The following is a 25,368-nucleotide window of genomic DNA, read 5'->3' as shown; positions in this document are numbered from 1 at the left end:
TCCTAGATCCTTCGATTAAAACTCAAGCTAAATCGATACATGCTTTGTTCTCTAGAAATAGGTACAACTTCTTGACGAGTAAGATTTAAGTGGCAATGCTAGAAAGTGTGGTTTCTTGGGCAATAGACAATTAAAGTCTCAATGCATTTGTCATAAAAATCATCCATCATGTAGCAAAGGCACTTGGCTCTAGAGCATAAGAGTCTGAGAAATCAAGGTCCACGACAACAATAAGTAGAGAGGCAGAAAGGAGAAAGGCAACACAAAGCCACTTTAGTAGGGTTTGGGTGTGTGCTAGCCATTACACAGGAAGTCACCAAAGAATCTCATTTAAGAGCAAAAAAAAAAAAGGCACGAGAACCTCAGAGCATAGCAATGCAAGAGGTGTCATCCACACATACTAAAATGCTGAAGCATGAACTCTCAAGGGAGCAAGAAATTAGGAAATTGTAGTTGGAGGTGGAGCAGATTGCTAGAAGACTTGCAACTACATGACAAAAACTCCAAACCAAGTAAGCATCTAGTAGGACAACTCCAATTGAAGTCAGCGTGACAAGCCCAATTGGTGGATCAGAGCTAATATTCAGGCTCAAGCCATGGTGCTAGAGCAATCGCTCAAGTTGAGGAGCAAGAGATTCCAAGATCCATAATACCAGAGGTTAGAAACCCAACATCAACAACAAGTGAATCCACAATTGGTATCAATCAAAAGGAAAGGAGGAAAAAATATCATCAAGGCAACTGAACAAGAGAAAGGCATGGTTAAAGAGGAGAAAGAAGCTGAAAATGTGAAAGAAGCATTGAAGAATGAAGAAGAGAAACGAAGGCAAAAACAATAAGAGGAGGAGCGGCTTAAAAAACAATAGCCGGAAGACATGGCCCTAACAATTAGAAGATTAGTAGAGCAACCCTCAAGAATAGAAGAGCTGCCTAAGCCCAATACAAGGCTTTGAAGAGCTATTAAAACAACTAGAGAAGCAAAGGGACAAGTTAAATGAGGAGAGCAAGTTAGCCTTAACAACCTTAGAGGAAAAATAGACCCATGTAGCACACCGATAACAAAAAAGGAGATAGCTTTTGAGCATAAAGAGAGAACCGGCTATATTAAGAGAAAGTAATGACAAGAAAAAAGGATATGAAGAGTTGTAAAAGTAGTGTGAAGTGGAAAGAAAAAATCATGTGCAACTCAAAGGCCAATATGCGATAGCCATGAACGAAAAATCCAAGTTAGAAGGAGAAATGGAGGAGATAAATCAACTCCAAGGGCAATGAGTAAAAGAGATGGAAAAAGCAAAATGAGCCAAAGAGGAGGCCCAACGAATAGCCACGCCATAAATCCTTACTAAATGGCAAAACTATGGACTAGAGATAGCAAAGGAGAAGGTGATTTAGTGGAAATAAAAGAATGTGGATGCATTGCAAAACATGGCCACCCACTTATCACAAGTAGAGGGTGAAAAAAACTTGGTAGTGGAAAAAGCTAAAGCAATAGAGGATGTGATGCAAGCAAAGCTTCATTAACACATTGCTTGAGTTGTGGAAGCCAAGTGAGGACAATACAATGGATAATCTCAAGACGAAGCTGAAACTCACCAAGCAAGCACTCAAGCATAGTCTAGAGGTGAAAATTCCCTAATGGAAGCACAACACGACAAAGGAAGAACATGTGCAAAGGCTTAGGAAAATGGGGCTCTCCACAAAATAATTGAGAATGCTTGGGATAGTCATAACTAAAAAACCTGCCCAAATCATGGAAGCACCACCATCCTCACCCCTTGTTGTTGAAATAGATTGCAAACAAGAAGAATGTAAGTAGCCACTATCGCCACTATCAGAAACCACCATTGAGGTGGAAAGGCCACCCACTATGCCAAGAAGAAGAGGACATGTAGAAAAAAGTAGAAAAAAGCTCACTGCCACCTCCAACCAGTGCCCAATGTACCCTTCTCGCAGAGGTAGGAGTACTTATCAATCAGTTGGAATAGGAAACTCACCACTTGGGAGCAATGGGAGGCTCAAGAATCACCTATGCAATTTTCATTTAACTTCCCTTGTGCGCTAAAAAAGTTGTTACCTTTTATAGTTGTGCAAAAGGTAATTTAGATGTTGTTAATGTTAGGAAAAAAGTCGTTGGAGCAAAAAAATCAAGACCTTGTTGGGCAGTGAGAATTAGAAGATTATTTGCATGACAAGGTGTTTGAGGTGCCAAGGAATGTGAAGGGTTACAAATCTCAATTTTCCTTAAGACGGAATATCTTGGATGACAATATGGAAGCATAGGTGGCTTTCTATAGCTCCCTACCTTTTGAACAAGGGAATCCCACTTACAGGAGGCACAAAGTTGACTATAGTTCTGCAAGGTATGGCAAGCACGATTTTCCTTTAATATTCAATGTTAATGCAAAAAGGTTAGAAGATTGCCTCAAGTTTCGAGAGAAAGAATCGATTCCTTCTTTCAAACAATTTGTGGAGGATTTCTCTTTCTAGCTGAATTCTGCTTTCATTACAATGTGTAATTATTTAAGATTTCTTATCCAATTGATCAAGCAAAACAAGGTAGTAGAAGAGGAGGGTCTCCAACCAAGTTTTTTGAAACTCATTAAGAAATGTGGAAAATAACCTTTTTTGTTTCGAAAGTATGAAGTGAGGATTCACCGGCCAATATTTTTGAGTTGTTTTTTTCTGTTTGTGAATGCAAGAATAGATAGGTATGCCATGGTTAGATTGCTAATTTATGTTACATTGTTATATCGACATATTGCTTTGAATTACTAGAAGACATGAATATCACCTAGTTTACCAGTTTCCTTCCATCAGCATCCCAACAACAAGGTTCGAATTGAAAACCTATAGGATGAGAAGAGCATGCTTAGAAACATCATTGCAGATATACCTTGACCACTATCGAGGAATCAGAGAGAGCCCTAATGAAGTCAAGATCATTTACCTGTATGTTATTTTGCTTCACAAAAAAGAAAGAGAAAAAAAAGGATAAAGACTAAGAGCAAATACACAATCATAGCACCTAGGGGGCCTTAACCACTCTAGCTCTTTCCCCACTTCACAAACTCAAGACACCTCAAGGGTAGGATATCTTGAGAGTATCAATAGATCTATCACCCCGAGCCTTGCAGTACACCTCCCCTAGCACCAACTAGGTCCTCAAGTATGGTGGGACAACAATCCAAGTTCCCTTGGGATTTGACTCATCTCCTAGTTGCATTGGCACATGTACAAAAGTGGTATGGTGAGATAGACACCCCCTTAGGAAGTGCACACATTCTTCCAGGGTAAAAACCTAGTTTAAAGAGTTGCTCGACAAAACCAACGATATCGGTGACCCACATCATCTTGACCCTTCTCTCTTTTACCTCAACAATAGCAAGCCTACTCTCAAAGACTAACCTGAAGCTAATCCGACTCTCACCAACACTAGCCCCAAGCACAAGGAGACTAATGGTTACCCTCTACACCTCCAACCAACATCGGATACATATAGATCCCATCAAACCATAAAGTGCCATGGGACAAGCAAAACTCAAGAAGGGGGGTAATGTTAATCCCTTCTACAAAGGTGCAACCAAGAAGCATGCAAAAGAATACAAAAGAAAAATTGAAAAATTACATAGATACAAGAAAAGCGAAATCAAAAAAATAACTTAGTGTCTATAATTTTTGAAATTAGAAAATTACTTGGAATTATTTTTGTATAAGAGCAGCAAGCTTGCTCCTGTGTAAATTGTAACAACTAGCAAGCTAGCCAAAAGGCCGGTCTAGGCAAATGTAAAAGGAGGGTGCCCAAAAATTGAGACCATGTATAAAAATAGAAAAATGAATGAATAAGCTCACTCTTGTGGTGTGCAATCTCAAGAGCTCTCTTCTTGCATGAGTGAGAGAGAGAGAGAGAGAGAGAGTGTGTGTGTGTGTGTGTGTGTGTTTGTGTGTGAGCTAGAGTGAGGGACCAATTGGAAAAGCTCTTGCTTCGCCTTCTTCTTCTTCTCTTTCTTCTTCTTTGCGAAGCTTGCATGGTGATCAAGGCAAAGGAGGTGGTGCTTGTTTATGACACATTGTAAGGATCATGGAGTGATTCATAAGTCTTTCACAAATAAACTATAATGAGAAGGTAAATCAATGAGTTTGCTACAATTATTGAAGAGCATGCAATGGCTATGTGAGAGATAGCTATAGCCACATTACTTGAAACACTTGAAACGATAAGTGGTCCATTGGCCCAGTGGTCAAGCTTTGCTTGGTTTGACAATATTAATAAAGAATTGATTAGAGCAAGTGATGAAATGGAGCAAGATTTGAGTGTGGAACAAATTTCTCAAGGATCTCTCCTTGCCAAAGCTCTAGTAAATTAGAGTGAGAACTACAACTTGGGAGAAAGGGTGTGTTTTTCATAAATTCATAGGAATGTAGAGAGCCATTACAAACAAGATGGGGTTGGGTTGTATAGCCCTACTAGTTATCCCAAGTGTGTCTCTACTCTTTGGGAAAGGGGGATGTGGAGAGAGAGAGAGAGAGAGAGAGAGAGAGAGAGAGAGAGAGAGAGAGAGAGAGAGAGAGAGAGAGAGAGAGAGAGTGTGTGTGTGTGTAACATCTTGACATTTTAAAAACACAAATGGTAGTTATAGCTACTCTTTATGTGCAACATGAAGAGGACATTTGACTAAACATGACCATTCCTGTAAAAGACATTCCAAGCATTGTTAGCTCCTCAAACATGAATAGTTGGTTCTCCTTGCCTCAATAGTTTATGCTTGATATACTAGCTTCATTGCTGTGGCAACCCTCAATCACCCTATTACATCAATATTCTTTTCTAGGTTCCTTGGATGCTCTTTGAGTGAGCAATAAAGATCATTGTTTGGGGGTAATCAAGATGCCATCCGATATAATACTCCAATTTTCATTGTTAGGATTCTAACTTTAAGGTTGCAACATATGAACAAAACTTCACATTCTTAATGAAACATATCAACCAAACTTCAAAATTTGTCATCAAGAATGTGATTTGGAATGTGATCTCGCCTTTGGCTCATTAAGAAGGTTCTTTTATAAAGCTAGGGTGGCATGCAAAGCTACTAATCAATTCTTTTATTCAATTTTAGAGTAAAGTTTTGAGTATTCATTTTTGATTTTGTTGCTTTTTCTCTATGAATGTCCTACCTATATTCAAACCACTTGTATTCAACTCTATAAAGGTTAGTTGTGAAGCTCTGCATGCTTAGAGAGAGAGAGATAGAGATAAGGGGGGGGGGGGGGGGGGGGGGGGGCGGGGGAGGTTTCTCCTATGTTCATGTTAGTGACCCAACCTTCATGAGAGAGAGAGAGAGAGAGAGAGTGTGTGTGTGTGTGTGTGTTGGCTTGCCAATCCTTCTTGATTTCAAAGTGTCACGACATGCTTACTATGATTGACAAGGCAATAGTGAGGTAAACACAAATTCACACGGCTAGCGAGTCCCTCAAGAAAGCTGTCCTCAATTAGGCACACACTTTCCAAACTTCCACAGACAAAAGCAAGCTTCAAGTATGAACGCAGACATCCACGTAAACAGGCACTCAGTCCTAGGTAAAAACCACCCAATCGGATGGTTCTTAAGATTTGGATTGGAAGCACTCGTTGAAATTTGCCAATGCCTTGTCGAGTGAGTATATGTAGCATAATTGCAATAACCTTTCACACACTATGATGAGTAGGATGCATTCTTTTTTGGCATTATATTAAAGAGGTGTTGTAGTCTTTTTCACATCTAAGATTCTTGTGCTCTCCTAGATCCACCAATGGCTACAATTTGTTTTACAAGGGGATTGTGCGGAAGAGGATTTTGTGGGTCCAAGAGGCTTATTTGGATCACACTCAAAATTGCTAAGAATCATGATGATTTCTTGGGAAAGCTACCTCTAGTTTTTAATTGATAGCTAGTTCATATTGTGTCATGGTAGCCTATGATTTTCAACATTTGCTTCAACAAGAATGCCTAGTCTTGGTTGAGCTTAAAAGATGTCTAGTGGTTTTCTGTCCTTTCTTGAAATTTCCACTATTTTGGTGCCTTTGAACATGTAGGCAACATATTAAAATCGCATGTGCATCATGTGCATGTACACGCAAAAACCTAATTGGTTGGCTTTGAATCATTCTTATATGCATCCCTTGAGGTTTAGACTCAAATGTGGCACTTCATAGATGATCGTTTCTCCTATGGGAATTTGGGATGTTTCATGACTAAATGCCCACAAAAAATGGATGCCAAGGTTGATCTCGATGCTAATGTAAGTATAATGGTTGATGGATTCATGGCATTGATAAATGCCCTATATAAAGAGATATGGCTAAAGGCAAACCCCCCCTCCTCTTTAGCTTATCCCAAGTCTACTTGAATCCTTGTTCATTCCAAAAACGAAAAAAAAGCTTGATATTGAGCTACCAATTAACACATCAACAAAATCTTAAGACTCCTTTCATACATACATACAAAGAAAGGGTAAGTCTTCTCATGAGCTAATGCAATTGATTTGGCTCTCTATGGTCCTAAGTTACTAAATAACTCCAAATTACATGTTGATTGCCCTTGAGATCCACCAACCCATCCTACCTTTGGTAAGAAGGACAAGTTGATTTCCCTAAGGGACTATTATTATCCACACTTAGCTTCTAAGAATGACAATAAGCCCTCCACCTCCAAGTCTAAGCTTCATTGGAAAAATGCCATTGTAGTGCCAATAGATTTTTTCAAATGATGGGACACCCATAGCATTGGTATCGAACATTAGAAAGAGGTAGGATCAACCTCAAGTCTTAAGTTTGCTCTTGCAATAGACAGAGACCGGTTTTTCAAGTCTCTCACAAATCCCATGTCCCTCTCATTCGGTATTTGACAATGCAAAATTTCCTACTTTTGCATAGCTACATATGAAGATAATGTTTCATTTCCTCAAATTTGAAGATGGTTGACATAACTAGGTCACTTGAAGTACCTTTATTTTCTATTCCAATTCTAGTGTTCCAAGTCGTGTCACCAAATTGAAAGGTCTTCTCCACTAGCAACAAAATATTTTTCTATTCCAATTCTAGTGTTCAAAGTCATGTCACCAAATTGAAAAGTCTTCTCCACTAGCAACCGAAGCTTTTTCAACATGTATGCCTTTCTCCCTTTGGAGGACTTAGCCCCCTAGCAAATCAAAATTTCCGTAGTTATTCTATCTCTTTAGCTCTTTGACTCTTATACTCTTGTACTTCTATAGTGATTAATATAATCACTCAACAAAACAAAAAAAGAGAGGTGTTTAGACTAAGGTGCAAGGGCCAATGATTGCACACCTAATGGTGTACTTTTTTGAGGTATTTTGCACTTTTTCAATTTTGGAAAAGGATTTGAATGAGAATACCAGTGAAATCAAGAGGAACTAAATATATGCATTATTTAAACCTCTATTTTTGGAATCTTACAATGAAAGGGAAAACCTCCATGAACTAGTACACTTACCCAATTTTGTGACACTTTTTAACAAATCACTGATTGACATCCAAGCAAAATTCTTAGCACGTTCCCTTCTTCCAAAAAGGAGGACATAGTAATAGTTCATCTTGACCTTGTTTTTCTTCATATTTTCTAACCTTTGATCATCCAGAAGCATATGAATTACAAGCAGGTTATCCTAGGATTCACGAATAAGGGTGAAATGGAGCTGAAAAGAGCTCAATACTAATACAGCTATTACAAAATGAAGGAGTGGAGTGTCTTAAGTCAGTGCTCTCTCTCTCTCTCTCTCTCTCTCATTTAAGAATATTTTACAAGATTTCGTGTCATCCAATTTTGATGAGTAATATCTGTTTTCCAGTCCAAAAGTTGGGATTGGGATTGACGATGGAGGCATTAATATAGGTGGGGAGTCCAGGTGTGACCAATAGCTATCCATAGAAATACTTCATCTACTGGTGGCGCCTATAGCTATCCATCACTAGTAACTTCACCTGCCACTTCATGAAAGAGCTAAGAGTCCAAGAATTGGGATTGGGAATGGAGACATTGATATCGCTCAGAACCCAGGTGTGACCAATGATGGTGTCCATAGCTATCCATAAAGATACTTCATCTACTGATGGTGCCTGTCTCCATCACAAATTCTTTTTTAGTACTGCGTTTATGGTGCCTCTTGGGAATCTTTATTGAAGGGAATAACACCCATCTTTCACCCAAAGGTGAGGCACCTCGGAGCAACCCAATTGTGGGTTTTGAGCCTTTCACCACCCACAACTCACGCATACTTCCAACCAATTGGGCACTGTACGAAAGACTTCCAACACCTTGCACGGTCGAGAGCAGATATAAACCACAGGCAGACTGCTTGAACCTCCAAAAATAGAAATAAGGGTTAGAGAAATGTGGATAGATAGCATCCCGCAGAGCCATAACCAAAATATCGTAACTCACCAAGTTCTTCATGATTTTCTACTTGTCGGCAACAACCAAGCCGCATTATGCTTTTACATAATTTACTTATATTCCTCCACCTCATTCATGAGCTCACCTGATCAATGGCGAAAATCAGATCTTGCTCTCGGAATACAAACGCTTCTTGTTTTGCAGAATAATTATGGTAATAAATTTACCGTGGATTCAGTCGACACTTGATCGGATAAGGGGGATCTTTTCAGCTCTGCTTTTCTTTCACCAAACCTTCAGCACCAGAATCAAGGAGTGCAACCTGTGTCCACAACGCCAACTCCAAATTAAGGTGTCCAGCAACAAGCATTCTAACAGAATGTACAAGATACACAAATACAACTTGATATAAAAGGTATCCCAAATGCAATCAGCTAACAGCTCCAGAGAAAAGTTACCTTGGATGGTGTGCAGAACATCAATGCATTATACATTGAGCATTTCAGCTGCAATGCATCCAAAGGAGACTCCATCTGATTCTTCTCCTTTTCCTGTTTCTGAGGAACTTTCTTCAAGACACTTTCATAGCTAAATGCATATCTTTGCTCTGACAGGTGCCTCAGGTATTCTACTGAGAATGTATATTTATTAGACGGAGGAACCCTGTAAACTTTTTGGCCACTTTGCATCGACACATTTCCCAGATCTGTGGGTTTCATGACAAAGTATCTTTTAGCAGTGTTTTCAGAACGTTCACCATCTTCTTGGACTTCAGACAGGAAAATAGTTTTCTTGTCCTTCGCCAGTCTGCCATTTGTGGATGAGCTTTCCTGCAGGAACAGAATTCCATGCTCACCCTCCAAAGGGTCAGTGGTAACCATGGTACTGATGCTAGCTTCTAGTTTTTCCAGGTATCCAAATAGCACAGGGTCCGTATTGTCAACAGCAGAAGTTTGTGTAGCACAAACCTGAACAGCAGAAAACAAAGATGAGAAATGTGAACTATTTTCTTGCTCACTCTTTATGTGCACTTTACTGGTGCAAACACGTGCTGCAACCAAGGTCATCCAAAAGCTGCATATCTCTACTATCTATGAGAAAGAAGTGTATCAGCTTAAACTGAACCAAATGAACTGATAGTGGATTTCTTGCTGCTCTGGTAATCTTCACCCCTTGGCCTGCCCACAGGTTCAGTTTCAAGGCAGGAGCTACAGTGGACAACTAACAGCAATTGCAGAAAAGCAGATCTAAAGGGATTTGAACAGTTTTTTGTGCAAGTCTTCAGCTTATATTGTAAAGACTAGCACATGTGCTCAAGAAATGTTCATAATGAATCATAAATCATAAAATGTTTGAGAAAGCATGCTTAACAGAACAAAAGTGTGTGATTTATGATTAAAATGTTTAATTTAGGCTATGGCACATCCTTCTAACTCACAGATACTTCCAATTGTGTTCAGTAGTATCTCAGAAGAGCAAAACGGTGATTGAATCACTTACATGAATATAGTCAACACCGATCTGACTCAATTCACTCAGGATACCTGAGTCCTTCAGATCCACTAGTAGCTGGCCTTCACCGCCTGGACTGGTGATAATCTTCCAGTCGGACTCCATTAGAATCCTGTGACGGCCTTCTTTTACTTCACAACTAATGCAAGGTAGGCAGCTCAGCTTCAATATGAAGACCTGCATTAAAAATGAATAATAAGATGCCATCAGGATGGTAGTTTTCTTAAAGAAATTCCAGAAACTTTTACAAGGTCATTCAGACTGCTCACTAAATCTACAGGTGTCTGGCTATTCAGCACTTCTGCTCACTAAATCTACAGGTGTCTGACTATTCAGCACTCTTCATCAATTTGTAATGAAACACTGCCATTTCCCACAATGTGGTTTTGCACATTAACCTTTTGTGAAGGTTCCACTTCCTAAGCATAATCCCTGGCCCAATACACATCTACATTCTCACACACATTAATGTCTTGAGATGCGAATGTTCCAGTTCCTGAGCATAATCCCTGGCCCAATACACATCTACATTCTCACGCACACTAATGTCTTGACATGCAACAGTTAAAAGAATACTTGTGCAAGCCCTGCATAAGTTACCAAAACCTACTAGATTTTTATGATAATTGCAATGATAATGATTTTCAAAGCCATCGGAAGAACCAAAAGGAATAGCACCTAGAATGAAACCCAACAGCACTCCCAGCAGACAATCACTCAAACTCAAACCAAGAGACACCACACAATAGTTCCTGCTAATAATTCAAAAGGTTCCTTCTTATTCAATCAGAAAACGTGCAAGCCAACATAGCCCGAGATACTATAAGAATTCACCATCTTCAGCCGCAAGAGACTGTGATGCACGGTATATAAGGGCATGCTCACTTGCAGCTTCTACACAGATGAATTAGACATCTTTGACATGGAGAGGGAAACTCTTAGGAAGAGGCATTACACTGGGTACTATGACGATAAAACAATCACTCATCCTTTGGAAATAATAGCATCATCATATACATACTATTTATCCTAGCATCAGCTGGCGAACATAGTTGCATTCTCCCCATGGATGGATCCATATAGTACAATCTGCCCAGGGATGGATCCATACAGTCCAGACTGATTCAAAAAGTTGTCCCTTTTTGACCATCGGAACTTCAAAAAAGTGTCTTCTAGCCCATTTTTGGCCATTTTGTGATCATTTTCTGCCTATTTGTTCCTCATCAAGCTCTAACCTCTACCCATCATGGCAAGCTTCAAGCTCTTACTCTTCCTCTTCCTCTTCCTCTTCGACTACCTGTACATGTACCTCTCTTACCACCTCCTCTCTCTCTCCCTCTTTACTCTCTTCCCTTCATCTACCTCACTCTCTAAATTTACCACCTATTCTTTCTACCTCCTCTCTTTTTTGACCCCTACCTCTAGCTCTCTTCCTTTACCTCCTCTATTTGGAACTTGCATCTATCATTACTTGCCTTGTGACACTATTTAGTTTTGTATCTTGAATCATCGAGTTGCAAACACTAAATTAATGTTTATATACTGTTTATTTCTTATGTATTTTCAAATGACCATACGAAACATTGTATTTTAGTAGATAAAATTTTTGTGCACATTCAATATTGTACTAAATCCGCATATTGGACACACAGTATGAATCGTGCCTAACTACCCTATTGGTGAAGCTTCAACTCCAGAGCCTTCCCGATCCATGTATACACCTTTGTCTTCTTCAACAAGCCGACTCTTGAGCAGCTTTCACAAATCCGCCACATTGTTGCAGGACTTCAGCAGCTGATGCCTCCTATCTCCACCTTCAACACCTTGAAAGCACCTTTTTCTCTTCTTTGGTCTCCACCTACACCATCCATCCTTCATCCAATGCCTAGGCCTGCACATATCTCTTTTGTCCACCATCGCAACAAGCTTTCCTCTCTCAAATATCCTAACCACCATCTCTCACTCACTCATGACCTGCCACCTTCTTATAGGCAGCTCATAGCATAATACGAAGCATAGAAGCTTTTCAAAAAGCCTTGTGGCACCCAAAACAGCCTCTCAAGTTCGTTTGTCCTTCTTCATTTCAGCCAATTATGGCTTCACTCTGATTCCACCAACCCCAAACAACAAAGAAACACAAATAAACCTTTCCTCCTCGCCCAAGTATCCTAACTACCATCTTTTGCTCACTCAACATGATCTGCCACCTTCTTATAGGATAAGAAGCATAGAAGCTTTTCAAAAAGCCTTGTGGCACTGAAAACAGCCTCTCAAGTTGGTTTGCACCTGTTCATTACAGCCAATTATGAATGATTTGATTCCACCAACCCCAAATAGCAAAAACTTAACACACACAAAGCTTTCAAAGCTTAAGCTTTTAAGCTCTTGAATATTGAAAAAGGCTTAGCCCCCTTTTCCTATGCTTAAACAATCCCAGGGCATTACCCTTTTATTCGCATGGACACCTCAGTTTATGTGTGAAAAGCAAGGCCCTCCTTTGCAAATATGACTGGCTCATGTTGCCCTGATGATGCATCAACACAAAATATCCTTGACATGGGACTTGAATGACCATAAGACTTCACATGCTAACTCATTGAACCTTCATGCTGTCAAAGCCAAATTTGTGATGATATACCTGTCCTAAAGTCAAGATATCAAGCCTCAAACCTGTCCTTTGCATCAAGAATAAGATCCTTTCTACTCTATCGTCATGCTAAGTAAAACCATGTTAGTCAATATGAAAAAAACTTGGCACATTAACCTAGGCAAAAGGAAAATCCTAGTAGCTAGAACTTTGCCAAGTCCAATCTGCCCTACGGCACAAGGGGGGTGCATAGACATAGCCCATGGTATCATGCAACACCAATGAACAAGGACCCACTTTGGATTGATATAGACCACATTGTTAGAGATCACAGCCTGATCAGGGGCAGCAGGGCAGGTACAGCCAGTACAGTGGCAGGTGTGCAGTCGGACAGGCAGTCGGACTGCACAGTCGGACTGCCATGTGGCAGTCCGACCAGTGCAGTCAGTCGGCTGCATTTAATGCAGCCGACAGGATATTTTTCTGCGCCCTATTTTGTCCAGATTCTGGCTATAAATAGCCGACATCCCCAGCAGTCTCCCACACTTCTCTGCTCGCAGTTTACAGACCAGTGACACGTGCAGATTCCGTCTCTATTCGCAGATTTCAGACAGGAGACAATGCAGACTGCAGCGGACTTCGAGGTGAACAGCAGGTTGCATCGTCGAGGTGGAGACACGCAGTCCAGCGCACTGCGCCCGTGTATATATCTGCATATCTTTGTATTCAGCACACTTTATACAGCAGATCTTCATCTTCCACTGTCTCTTTCTCTCTCTTCTCTCTCTGCGTTCTCTCTCTCTCAGTCCTACACTTCCGCACCGCTGCACTCTGACATGGTATTAGAGCAGTGTTAGAGGGCTAACTGAGCGCAGAATCAACCTGAAGAGGAGTTTCCATCGCGACACAAATTTGCATTTTTTGCGTTTAAGGGCAGACAGGAGGGTTGCGCCTTGGAACAAGGCTGAAGCGAGTGTGGGCGCACAGGAAAGGAGTCCAGGTGGTGGATTTGCTGCTGTTTACTGCTGTTTGATCCAGAGGAAGTTTGAGTTTTCAGCCTACAAGTGCAGGTTTTGCTTTTTCATCACCTCCGGCGGGTGAAGAGTTTCAGGACACGGAAGAGCCTTAGCAAGCTGAGTTTTCACAATCAGAGGGGGCTGCTTTTGCGTTTGTGAAGGCATTACAAGTGAAGATGTCTTACTGGCTCTTCCTGCAGATCAAAAGCTCGACGGTGACAACTACCGCATTTGGCGCGTCATGATATTGGCCATCCTTGAGTCCTATGATTTGGCGGAGCTGGTACAGGAGGAGATCGATCGGCCTTCGGTAAGAGATGAGTCCAAACTCTCTTCCGATGCTCGTGCGGAGTTGGCCAAGGCTCAATCTCATTGGGACAAACTGAATGCCAGGATTCATTCCTTTCTTTTTCTATCATGTACTATAGCCGTGATCGCTCACATCGAGCACTTGATGGTGGCTCGAGAGATCTGGCTGGAGCTTGATCAGATGTACAATCGGATGACCCTTATGAAGCGGGTTTCTTTGGAGGTACAGATGCGGACCTTGTCCGTAAACAAGTCTTCTTCGTTGTGGGAGCACATTAACAAGCTAAGGCAGCTTCAGATGCAGGTTCAGAATGTGGGGAAGCCGATTTCCTCCAAAGACATGGCGATCACACTATTGTCCCAATTGCCGCCATGATTCGGTACATTCTACTCTGCCCTTATTGCTTTGGGGCGAGAGTCTACTCTTCGGTGGGAAGAGTTGGTTCCTATGGTCTTGGACCAAGAGGAACAGCTAAAGGGACAGAATGCTTCCAAGATGGAGGCGCTGACAGGTCAAGCCTCTCAGAAGAAGGGGAAGGACCAAAAGAAGAAGAAGGGGGATAACAAGTCCAAGAAGGACAAGGAGAAAGACTCCACATGCCATATTTGTGGAAAGACTGGCCATTGAAAGAAGGATTGCCCTGACAAAGACAAGAAGGACACCAACAAGAAGGACACTAAGGATTTTGGAGCGGTGGCTGCACCCTCATCAGCTGCATTTCTTCATCTAGCTGTCATTGAGGACGCTTCACCGAATGCTTCTGATGCTGCGATGACGGCTCCCCAGGCTCGAGAGTGGATCGTTGATAGTGGTGCCTCCCGGCACGTGACTCCTTCCTCAGATGGTGTTGCCCAGTTGCGACCCTCGCGTGGGCAGATTCTCATTGAGATCACAGCCTGATCAGGGGCAGCAGGGCAGGTACAGCCAGTACAGTGGCAGGTGTGCAATCGGACAGGCAATCGGACTGCCATGTGGCAATCCGACCAGTGCAGTCAGTCGGCTGCATTTAATGCAGCCGACAGGATATTTTTCTGCGCCCTATTTTGTCTAGATTCTGGCTATAAATAGCCGACATCCCCAACCGTCTCCCACACTTCTCTGCTAGCAGTTTACAGACCGGTGACACGCGCAAATTCCGTCTCTGTTCGCAGATTTCAGACAGGAGACAGTGCAGACTGCAGCGGACTTCGAGGTGAACAGCAGGTTGCATCGTCGAGGTGGAGACACGCAGTCCAGCGCACTGCGTCCATGTATATATCTATATATCTTTGTATTCAGCACACTTTATACAGCAGATCTTCATCTTCCACTGTCTCTTTCTCTCTCGTCTCTCTTTGCGTTCTCTCTCTCTCAGTCCTACGCTTCCGCACCGCTGCACTCTGACACACATGGCCAGCCAAGTTTCACAAGTCTAACATTTCGTTCAAATAAACCTAGCGATGTTATTTGCTATTAGCTGCCATCTAATCAAGAGCTTACCAGATATGAGATAGACGTGATTCCCCTAAACATCCTAATTCCTTATAACCACAAGCTAGGCCTGTGTCCATCATCCAAGCAACACACATCCCCATGTCACTATCTAGTATCCATCATACCAAGAAAAACCATTGGATTGACATGTCTGATTAAATCTATTGAATGGTCAATCTCTCCTCTATCAAGAGGCAACACATTAGGCAAATCACAGGAAATATTTCTCTAAATTCTTCTAACAATTTAGATAACTCAATTCTTTTCTATTTCTGAAGGAAAAAAATGTTGCATACTCAAGCGAATGCCAAATCATATCTACCTCAAGCATATTCATCCATAAGCTTTTGTAATTTAAGTGAACCAGTTAGAGGAAAATTTACGTACATTATGTTCACCTTAAATTACAATAGTTTTTCAATCTCCTTTTTTAAGGCAACTCTAGACTACCTTACTATTCTTCGCCTAGCACAACATCACCCCTATGCATATTCATGATTCAGAATCATGCTTATCTCTATATCCTTGGATCTCAATTCTCAAATTGGATACCGCTATCATCCCATAGTACATATTGATGTTCACTTGCTTATTGGGAAAGCTTACACTTTCTAACAAGAGTATGATTCACAAAATTGTGACTTAACGTGATACTTTGCAACAAGCCCACGCATTCTAATCAAATCACATGATCGAAATGTAGGTTGCAACATGGATGTTGACAAGAAACATTGATGTGTACTATCTGTGAGCAAAACCTCCAAAGATTTATCTTTTTATCCCCTACTACAACTAAGGTTTGCACCTATGGACTTGTTTTTTTTCACCATCCAAATTATGCTTAGCTTCTTATGACTCCATTTCTTGATAAGCCGTATGCATATACCCCTCAACATTACACTCAATTTGTTCTTTTTATTCCTTTTTTACTTTTTCAAACTTATTACTCATTGGCATAATAAAAAAGGAAGATATATGATATAAATCCCCACTTACCAGATTTGTTTTGCTGCTGTAATTTAAAATCAACATGTTTTTGGGTATTTCATGCACTCGAAAAATGCAAATACGAACCACATATTAAATTATTTGTTGCTAAATTGAGTTTCTGCTGTTTTCTTGTTAAGATATTCGACCGAATTTGCCCAAATCGAGTGTTGAATTGCTTCCGAAAAATCATCCATGGGCTTGTAGAACCCTAGTTAGTAGTGTTTCCCTGGTATTTTGTGTGCCCATGAAAACACACATTTTGAAAGGTGAGAAGGATCGAAGCTTGCACACGAGCTATGGCGGGAGAGCAAGAGCAAGAAAGAGAGAGACAAGAAATGAGAACTCCAACAGTCACAATGTGTGACTGGGCCTTCCTTTATTTATTAGTCACTAAAAAATGAATGTAAAGAATAAAGTGACGTGACGGGCGCCCGCCACCTGCAGTGTGCAGTGGCGGGTACTGTCAGTGTAGTAATACACGGGGCGACACAACGAAGGCGCCTTTACTCCAACAACCTCCCACTTAAAGGCGAATCTGCCCTAGTGAGAGAGAAAGAAAAGAAAAAGACAGTACAACTGTACATAGGTACAAGGGATGAGGAAAGGCAACATCTCATCCAACGCCCATCAATCTCCTGAGGAAGGCAAAGCGCTCAGTAGTGAGGCTTTTCGTAAGCAGATCTGCAGGATTCTCGTCAGTGGAGATCTTGACAAGGTCAACAGACTTGTCCTCCACGACACCACGTATGAAGTGATACATCACCTCAATGTGTTTTGTCTTCGCATGGAAGACCGAATTCTTAGCCAACTAAATGGCACTCATAGAATCCGAATGCAGTGTAGGTATAGCATCAATCCCAAGGTCAGCAACTAGACAGCCTAGCCATATAGCCTCCTTGCAAGCCTCAGTGGCTGCAACATACTCGGCCTCAGTGGTAGACAAAGCCGTACACTTCTGAACCCTGGACATCCAAGAGACAGCACCTCCAGCATAGGTAAATACATAGCCAGAAGTGGACTTCCTACTATCTGCATGTCTTGCATAATCGGAGTCAGTGTACCCCATGACCCCTCTATCCTGGCTGCCATAGCAAATATACATATCTGTTGTGCCCTTCAGGTACCTCATGATACCCTTCACGGCATCCCAATGTTTCCTACCAGGTGTAGCCATATAGCGTGCCACAACACCAACTGCAAAGGCAATATCTGGACAAGTGGCTATCATGGCATACATCAAACTGCCCACGGCTGAAGCATAAGGGATCTGGGCCATCTCGGCCCTCTGCTCATCTGTCTACGGACAATCGGCCTGTGATACCTTCATATAAGAAGGCAATGGACAGCCAATAGGCTTTACATCCTGCATGCGGAAGCGCTCAAGGACTTTATGAATATACTCCCTCTGTGACAAGTAGAGGAGTCCCTGATGCCTGTTGCGTCTAATGCGCATATCAAGTATGTGAGAGGCCTATCCCAAATCCTTCATCTCAAAGCTCTTCTTCAGCTGAGATTTAAGAGCATCTAGCTCATCATGAGCTTTCACTGCTATCAGCATATCATCCACATAGAGTACCAAAATAAGCAATGAACCATCACAGGCTTTCTTCATGTAAAGACACGGATCCATAGCACTCTTGCTGTAGCCCTGTGATTGCATAAAGGCATCAAACTTATGATACCATTTCCTAGGTGCCTGCTTCAAGCCATAAAGACTTTTCTTCAACTTGCACACTAGGTCCTCCCTGCTAGGTTCTGCAAAGCCCTTAGGCTGCTCCATATAGATCTCATCATGCAAGTCTCCATGTAAGAAAGCCGTCTTGACATCCATCTGATATAGATCTAAGTCAAGCTGAGCAACCAAAGCCAAGACCAACCGCAAGGTGGTTATCTTAACCACAGGAGAAAAGACCTCATCAAAGTCTACACCATGCTCCTGCTTAAAACCCTTTGCTACCAATCTAGCCTTGTATGCCGGCTTGGGGTGTCCAGGGGTACTTTTCAGCTTGTACACCCACTTGCATGGCAAAGCCTTCTTGCCCTTAGGCAAGGCAACCAAATCCCAAGTCTCATTCTTATGCAAGGAGTCGATCTCAGACTGCATAGCCCTCTCCCAGGAGTGACTGTCACCCCTGCGCATAGCCTCATCATAAGTGAAAGGCTCTCCTGCATCTGTAACCAAAATATAATGCATAGAGGGCTGAAATCTATTAGGTGGACGTCTGTCTCTAGCAGACCGTTTCTCTGTAGGCTCTGCTGCCTGCCCAGCTGCCTGTCCAACACCCTGACCATGAGCATTTGCTGCAGCTGTAGGCTGTCTAACTGGCTGTGCAGGAGCTCTAGGCTCCTCCTGAAAGATCACTCTGCGGATCTCAACCACTTTCTCAGGCTGCCTCTGCATCTTGCCTTCATGGAAGACTACATCATGGCTGCGTACTATTTTCCGTGCTTGCGGATCCCATAGGCGATAGCCCATCTCTCCTGAATCACCATAACCAAGAAAGATGCATTTAATGCTCTTTGGATCCAACTTACTCCTCTTGTCCTTGGGCACATGGCAGAATGCCTCAAATCCAAAGACACGGAGATGCGCATAAGAGGGTAGCTTACCAGCCCAAACTTCCTCTGCAACCTGGAAATCCAATCCACTAGAAGGCGATCGGTTTATGACATGCACTGCCGTACTAACTGCCTCAGCCCAAAAGCTCTGTGGTAGGCCTGCATGACTAAGCATAGAGCGGACACGCTCCTGAATAGTCATGTTCATGCGCTCAACCAAACCATTCTGGGCGGGGGTGTAAAGGGCGGTCAACTGACGCTTAATACCCCTGTCATCACAAAACTGCTCAAAAGCACGTGAGACATATTCTCCCCCATTGTCAGTCCTAAGGCATTTCAACCTATATCCAGTCTGGTTCTCAACAAGAGCAAGCCAACGCTGAAAGACTGCCAAGACATCGAACTTTTGCTTTATGGGATAAGCCCACACTTTCCTAGAAAAATCATCAATGAAGGTAACAAAGTACTTCGCGCCACCCATAGACATACATGGCATGGACCCACAAACATCTGAATGCACCAAAGCCAAGGGCTCACTCATGCATGGCCTACCCGATTTCTTATGCGTAGACCTATTTTGCTTACCATAAAGACAATGATCACACGAGTCAAAACGTGCATAGTCCAAAGGCGGAAGATACTGCAAACCAGATAACATTTTCATTCCCTCCAAAGACATATGCGCCAAACGGGCATGCCAAAGTGATACATGTGGGATAGAGCCCACTGCCAAAACATGGTCTACAGAAGACCCAGATATAACAAGAGGATAGAGGCTGCCAGCCTTGGCGCCTCTAGCAAGCACAAGTCTGCCTCTGATAATCTTCCAGGCAGAATCCCCAAAACAGACATGAAACCCTGCATCATCCAACTGTCCTACAGACATAAGACTGCGCGTAAGCGCAGGTACATGACGTACATCCCTGAGCAAAAAGGAACTGCCAGTGGAAAACTGCAACTGAATATCTACACATCCCACAATATAAAGAGACCTGTCATCTCCAAGTCTGACTGATCCAGATACAGTACGGTAAGAGTGAAACCACTCACGGTAAGGCGTCACATGGAAGTATGCACCTGAATCCAATAACCAGCACTGTGCATACATACTAGGTGTCTCAGTCAAGTGTGAGGCATCAGAAGAACTAGCTGCAAGTATGAACTCATCACTACCATCGGAATCCTCGGTCTGCGTGACATTAATTTCTTCAATCTTGACGCTGGACTTCGCAGGTACTATGCTGCGATCAGAGGACTTATCCTGCACTTTCTCTTTGCCCTTATCCTTGCGCTTCTCATTATCCTTGCGCTTCTCATTGTGCATACATTCCCAAGACATTAGGCATCATGTAGACCGCATACGGGCATCAAACAAGGTAACCGGAGTAGAGTATAAGCATCAAATGCCAATGCGAAGTGTGGCTGCCCTGTTTCCAGCACTGTATAACAGTAAATAACAGTCCCAAATCAGCCAATATTTCAGGCTCATGTGCATACATTCCCAAGGCACTAGGCATCATGTAGACCGCATACGGGCATCAAATAGCACAACCGGAATGGAGTATAAGCAACAAATGCTAATGCCAATGGTGCTGCCCTGTTTTCAGCCTGTTATGACAGTCCCAAATCTGAAGAAATCAGCCCCGAATGATCAAGACCAATGCCCAAAGCTTGAATGACATCAAACATGAAGTCTATAGCCCTCTTGATCAAGGTAGAGAGCAAGAAGCAATGGCCAAGTGTGGAGCTGAAGTAGACGAATGCTAACAGCCTGGAAAAAAATGATGCAATCTGCCCTGTTGGTGCTGAACTTGCTGCTGCTCCACATGGGCTGAAAAGGGGGTAATGGGGGGCTCAAGAAGGGCCTATCAAAGGCCTATGACAAGCCTCTTTGAGCCTTGATAGGTGTAAGGCACAATATGAGGAGAATAAGCTTCAAGGGTTTGAAGCCATGGCTGCCCTTGCTGTTTGCAACCTGTAGACTGAAATAAAACCCTGAAAGAATGATCAAATACCTTAGTATCAATGCCTTGAAGGTGCCTCAATAGGCCGGGAAGGTGCTCGGAAAGCCGGGGAGTGACGGGAGCTCGGGGAGATTGGATATGGCTGCCGGGATGGAGATCCAATGCGTGAAGGGAGTCGATGCGAAGGTAGAGAAGCACCGAGTCGAGCTCAAGCAAGAGGAAGCCAAGCTCTAATACCAGTTGAAAGGTGAGAAGGATCGAAGCTTGCACACGAGCTATGGCGGGAGAGCAAGAGCAAGAAAGAGAGAGACAAGAAATGGGAACTCCAACAGTCACAATGTGTGACCGGGCCTTCCTTTATTTACTAGTCACTAAAAAATGAATGTAAAGAATAAAGTGACGTGACGGGCGCCCGCCACCTGCAGTGTGCAGTGGCGGGTACTGGTAGTGTAGTAATACACGGGGCGGCACGGCGGAGGCGCCTTTACCCCAACACATTTGGATTTCCAGTATATCCACACAAGCCATCGACAATTGATGTTGCTCTCGCAAGTAGCTACCTCATCCTTCCAATCATACTGAGCTTCTATTTCCATCTCTCAATCATCCATAAGCTGATACACCTCAACATTATGCTCAGTTTGTTCTTCTTTGTCCATTTTCACCTTTCTTGAATTATCATTATTAAATACCATAATGGCTAGGCATTTCTAGAGCCCTTGGCCTAGCCTGTGTCACAAGTCTATTGGATAAAGATTTTCAGAATTTCTCCTGAAGAAAAAAATTTCAGGTCACACTTTTGTTTCCACTTTTATACCTCCACTTCCTTTCCCCTTCCACATCATCTCACTTTTTTATGTTTAGGAAACATAGGTCTCCCTTTCACACACTCATATAAGTTTTGTCGAATGTTGTTGCAGTTACATATATCATTCAAATATCTCTCTTGCCCATATAGATACACATACACGTCTTGTCTCTCTCTCAAAAGGGCACAAGTCCGTGATGGTCTAGTGGCCAAAAATTCTCACATGCCCAAGATGCATTGGTCCCAGCATTGATGTACATGTTCAACAAAGCCCCACGTGAGGGGTTCCCAGCTATTTGGGCACTATACCATGTGCCTCCCTTTGAAAGCAGAGGATCCATGTCTCATAGAAATTACCAGACAATTATGATTGGGTAATGAAACATAATCAAAGAGCTCCACAGTAAGTTGAGTTTAGGCGAGGCTTTACTACTTTAGACCATGCACTCACACTCCGAGCACCCATAGAAGAGCAAAGGGTGTTAAGCTTAAAACAAGATGCATTACACATTACATCTTCATTTGCTCATTAAAATGACCCTAGAACTCAAAGATTGCTGAAGTTTATGTGTCCCATAGGCCAAAACCTTAATTTTGGGAGGATCCCCATCTATAAATAGGAGGCTGCCCAACCACTCAGTTCGCCCCTTATCTTGCAGGTCATCACTCTTCTTGCAGTTTTCAGTCGTGGGCTCCCCATTCAGTTTCTGTCCAATCCTAGCAACTGCTGCCACATCATTACCAACCCCTAGCGCCCTGTCTACTGCTGTCGCCTACTACTCCAACTGCTTGACCACTCCTAACAGCTTCCTTTTCATTTAGAGCAGGTCGCCCTGCTGTCCAGCCACTTCCAAAGGTTGCTGCAGCTTGCATTTTCTGCAATCCAGCCCACATCAGCATCGTCCTCACCCTTTGGTGCTATCGCCAAGCTTCCAACTGCTGCCAATGATTAGCTACCTCCATCTTTGAGTGGTTACACTACTTCCTTTACCAAATTCATCCTCTAAATTGCTACGTTTTGATTTCTAGCTTGCTGCCCTTCCGCTTTCAGCATCATCTCAGCTCACACAAGTAGTTACAAACCTCCAGATCTGTCTCCAATGGAAATCACTCTCCAACTACTCCCATTGCTCTACCTTTGAGCATCTATTAATTCTATCATTCATTTACAGCATTCATTCATTTACTTTAGAGTTCTCTTTCTTCTTTGTTTGTGTTTATTGTATTATTCTTTGAGTTCGTGTGTTTTAGTCGTGTTCATACTTTCTATGTTTTCTTAGTACAAACCCCAGCATCACTTCACACAGTATCAAAGGCCACTGCTCTTCTAAAGAGTATCTTGCAATTACCATGGAGGGCTTGTTTTGTGGAAGATAAATGGGTGAGACACATAACCAATTCACAATGTCTCAAACTCCCTCCTCTTGAGATCCCACAGTGTCTTTTTGGGCTTGTCCATTACTCAAGGCCTTTGAGGAGACATTACGGACTCAAGGAGGAGGATGATGCAACATCACTTTCTTCTTCTTGGCTAGATGTAGGCTCATGATGGAATTCGCATTCTTGTGTATCAAATATTCTCACCACACTCCTGGGAGCATTATGCATCAGTCAGCATTAGTTGGTGAGGTTGGCCACCTCTCCACTTATGCAGGACATGTTATAGAAGCACTAGATTGTGCTCGAGAGACTAGACTAGATGCGAGATTTGTTACAAGAATTCTGATTACAAGATAATTCTACGTAGAGGCACATAGTACAATGGTAACTTAACAAGATACGGAAAATCCCACAACCTGGGACCATAGGTATAGACAATAGGACTTGATATGATATGAAGGATCCCACAACCCGGGACTGTAGGTATGGATACTAGATATCAAAATTACATAGTCTCCCTCAACGGGGATGGACAAGATACAAGATAGTACTAGATAAGATCTTGTACTACGAGATTAAAAGGTGACAAGACAACAGGACTATAATGGAAGATAAGATAAGACTAGATATCATGACTAGACAATAACTAAAACTGAAACTCGAAGTTACTTACTTGAAGGTCTCAACTTCTTAAGCTCCCAAGACTTGCATTGGCAAGACTAAGGAGACCATAGGTATAGACAATAGGACTTGATATGATACGAAGGATCCCACAACCCGGGACTGTAGGTATGGATACTAGATATCAAAATTACATAGTCTCCCTCAACGGGGATGGACAAGATACAAGATAGTACTAGATAAGATCTTGTACTACGAGATTAAAAGGTGACAAGACAACAGGACTATAATGGAAGATAAGATAAGACTAGATATCATGACTAGACAATAACTAAAACTGAAACTCGAAGTTACTTACTTGAAGGTCTCAACTCCTTAAGCTCCCAAGACTTGCATTGGCAAGACTAAGGAGCTCTATAGCGAGCCCTTCTTTAATAGGTGTTGAAGGGCAACTAAAAATCTTCTAGAATGTTCCATAATGACATAATCGATGATACAAGAGATGACATGGCATATCTTCTAGAAGGTTCTATGATGATATGGCAATGATGGGTTTGCATAGTTGACTCAAGGATGTCTTGTTAAGAATATGTTTGCATGGGGTGTGGATTCATATGGCATCAACAAGAATTAATCCATACACTTAATCATGGCATGTTTGTGACATCACCCCCTCCTCTAGCAACGAGTTCCACGAGGAGCAGCTTGGTGGTGTGGTCCAAGTTTCATTGGATTCCGCTACTGAAATTCTTTAACTTTGAGAGGTGCTCTTTGGAGATATTATGCAGTTTCCCAAGTACAATCATTGATATCATATACTTTCAAATAAACAAGATATTCGAATCGAACTTAGAAGATCCTCAAGTCTAAGACACACTCAATCTCAAATTCTTCATGATCTTCAATCTGAACACGTGGTGGGGGATTAGATCTCTCCCCCCTCAGTGATGAGCTATGGTATGGCTTGAGCAAGGAAACATGGAAGACTAGGTGGATCTTCATGGTGCTAGGAAGTTGGAGTTGGTAAGCAATTGGATTGATCTTGGCTACAATAGTAAAGGATCCAAATCTCTGGTGGTCTAGCTTCGTGGAGAGCCTTGTTGTCTCGAGGTTACGCCTGAGTAACCATACTTTATTACCGGCTTTGTATGTTGGATGTTCTATACATGATTGCAGAGATATACATCCATCCTTGGATACTAGCCATAGTTTGCAAAGAAAGGAGTTTGCTTGGTAGATGCATGGATACTATTAGTATAAGCAAAGTCTACAAAGGGCAAGAGCTCAAACCAATCATTCTAATAGTAGTTGATGGTGCAGCAGAGATATTGTTTCAAGACTTGATTTACCTATTTTGTTTAACCATCAATCTATAAATGATTGATTGTGGATAACTTAACTTGGAAGGAGGTTGCAAAGGCTCTTTCAAAAACTAGATATGAATTGGAAGCCCTGATCGCTAATAATGTCATCTGGGAGTCCATGTAATTTGAATATGTATGAGAAAGAGTCTAGCAATAGTTGCGCCTATGATGGGCTTGGTGGTAGGGAAGAAATGCGTCATTTTTGTAAGTCTATCTACAACAACAAGAATAGAGTCATATTCATCTCATTTGGAAAGATCTGTTATGAAATCCATAGACAGAGAAGACGAGGGTCACACTGAAATGGACGAAGGTTGCAAAAGGCAATGTGATTTGTGACAAGGTATGAAACCTTTCTTTCGTGGATGGGTGATAATTTTCCAATTATAACTTA

At 42.2% G+C, this 25,368-nt stretch overlaps 1 protein-coding gene across 6 annotated transcripts in view; it reads right to left on the bottom strand.

Moving 5' to 3' along the window:
• Positions 1 to 7,517: 7,517 nt before the first annotated feature.
• Positions 7,518 to 25,368, bottom strand: part of LOC148025056 (16S rRNA processing protein RimM family) — a 73,601-nt gene continuing 55,750 nt past the window's right edge. For 3 of the 6 annotated variants that reach the window (XM_087694756.1, XM_087694757.1, XM_087694758.1), the window contains 5 exons: positions 9,891 to 10,079; positions 8,849 to 9,358; positions 8,618 to 8,712; positions 8,439 to 8,535; positions 7,519 to 8,348 (listed from right to left, as the gene is read on the bottom strand). In XM_087694756.1, coding sequence (XP_087550882.1) covers positions 8,659 to 8,712; positions 8,849 to 9,358; positions 9,891 to 10,079 — 753 coding nt within the window. In that variant the 3' untranslated portion in view covers positions 7,519 to 8,348; positions 8,439 to 8,535; positions 8,618 to 8,658. Of the gene's footprint in view, positions 8,359 to 8,438; positions 8,536 to 8,617; positions 8,713 to 8,848; positions 9,359 to 9,890; positions 10,080 to 25,368 lie in introns of all 6 variants that reach the window. The other 3 variants (XM_087694753.1, XM_087694755.1, XM_087694752.1) reach the window with 3 other exon arrangements.

Source organism: Lygodium microphyllum, chromosome 15 (genome assembly GCF_053477565.2).
Source record: "Lygodium microphyllum isolate KBCC chromosome 15, Lygodium_microphyllum_v1.1.10, whole genome shotgun sequence".
NCBI lineage: Eukaryota > Viridiplantae > Streptophyta > Polypodiopsida > Schizaeales > Lygodiaceae > Lygodium > Lygodium microphyllum.
Note: the sequence above shows the minus strand (reverse complement) of the source record. Positions and strands in the feature narration are given on the sequence as shown.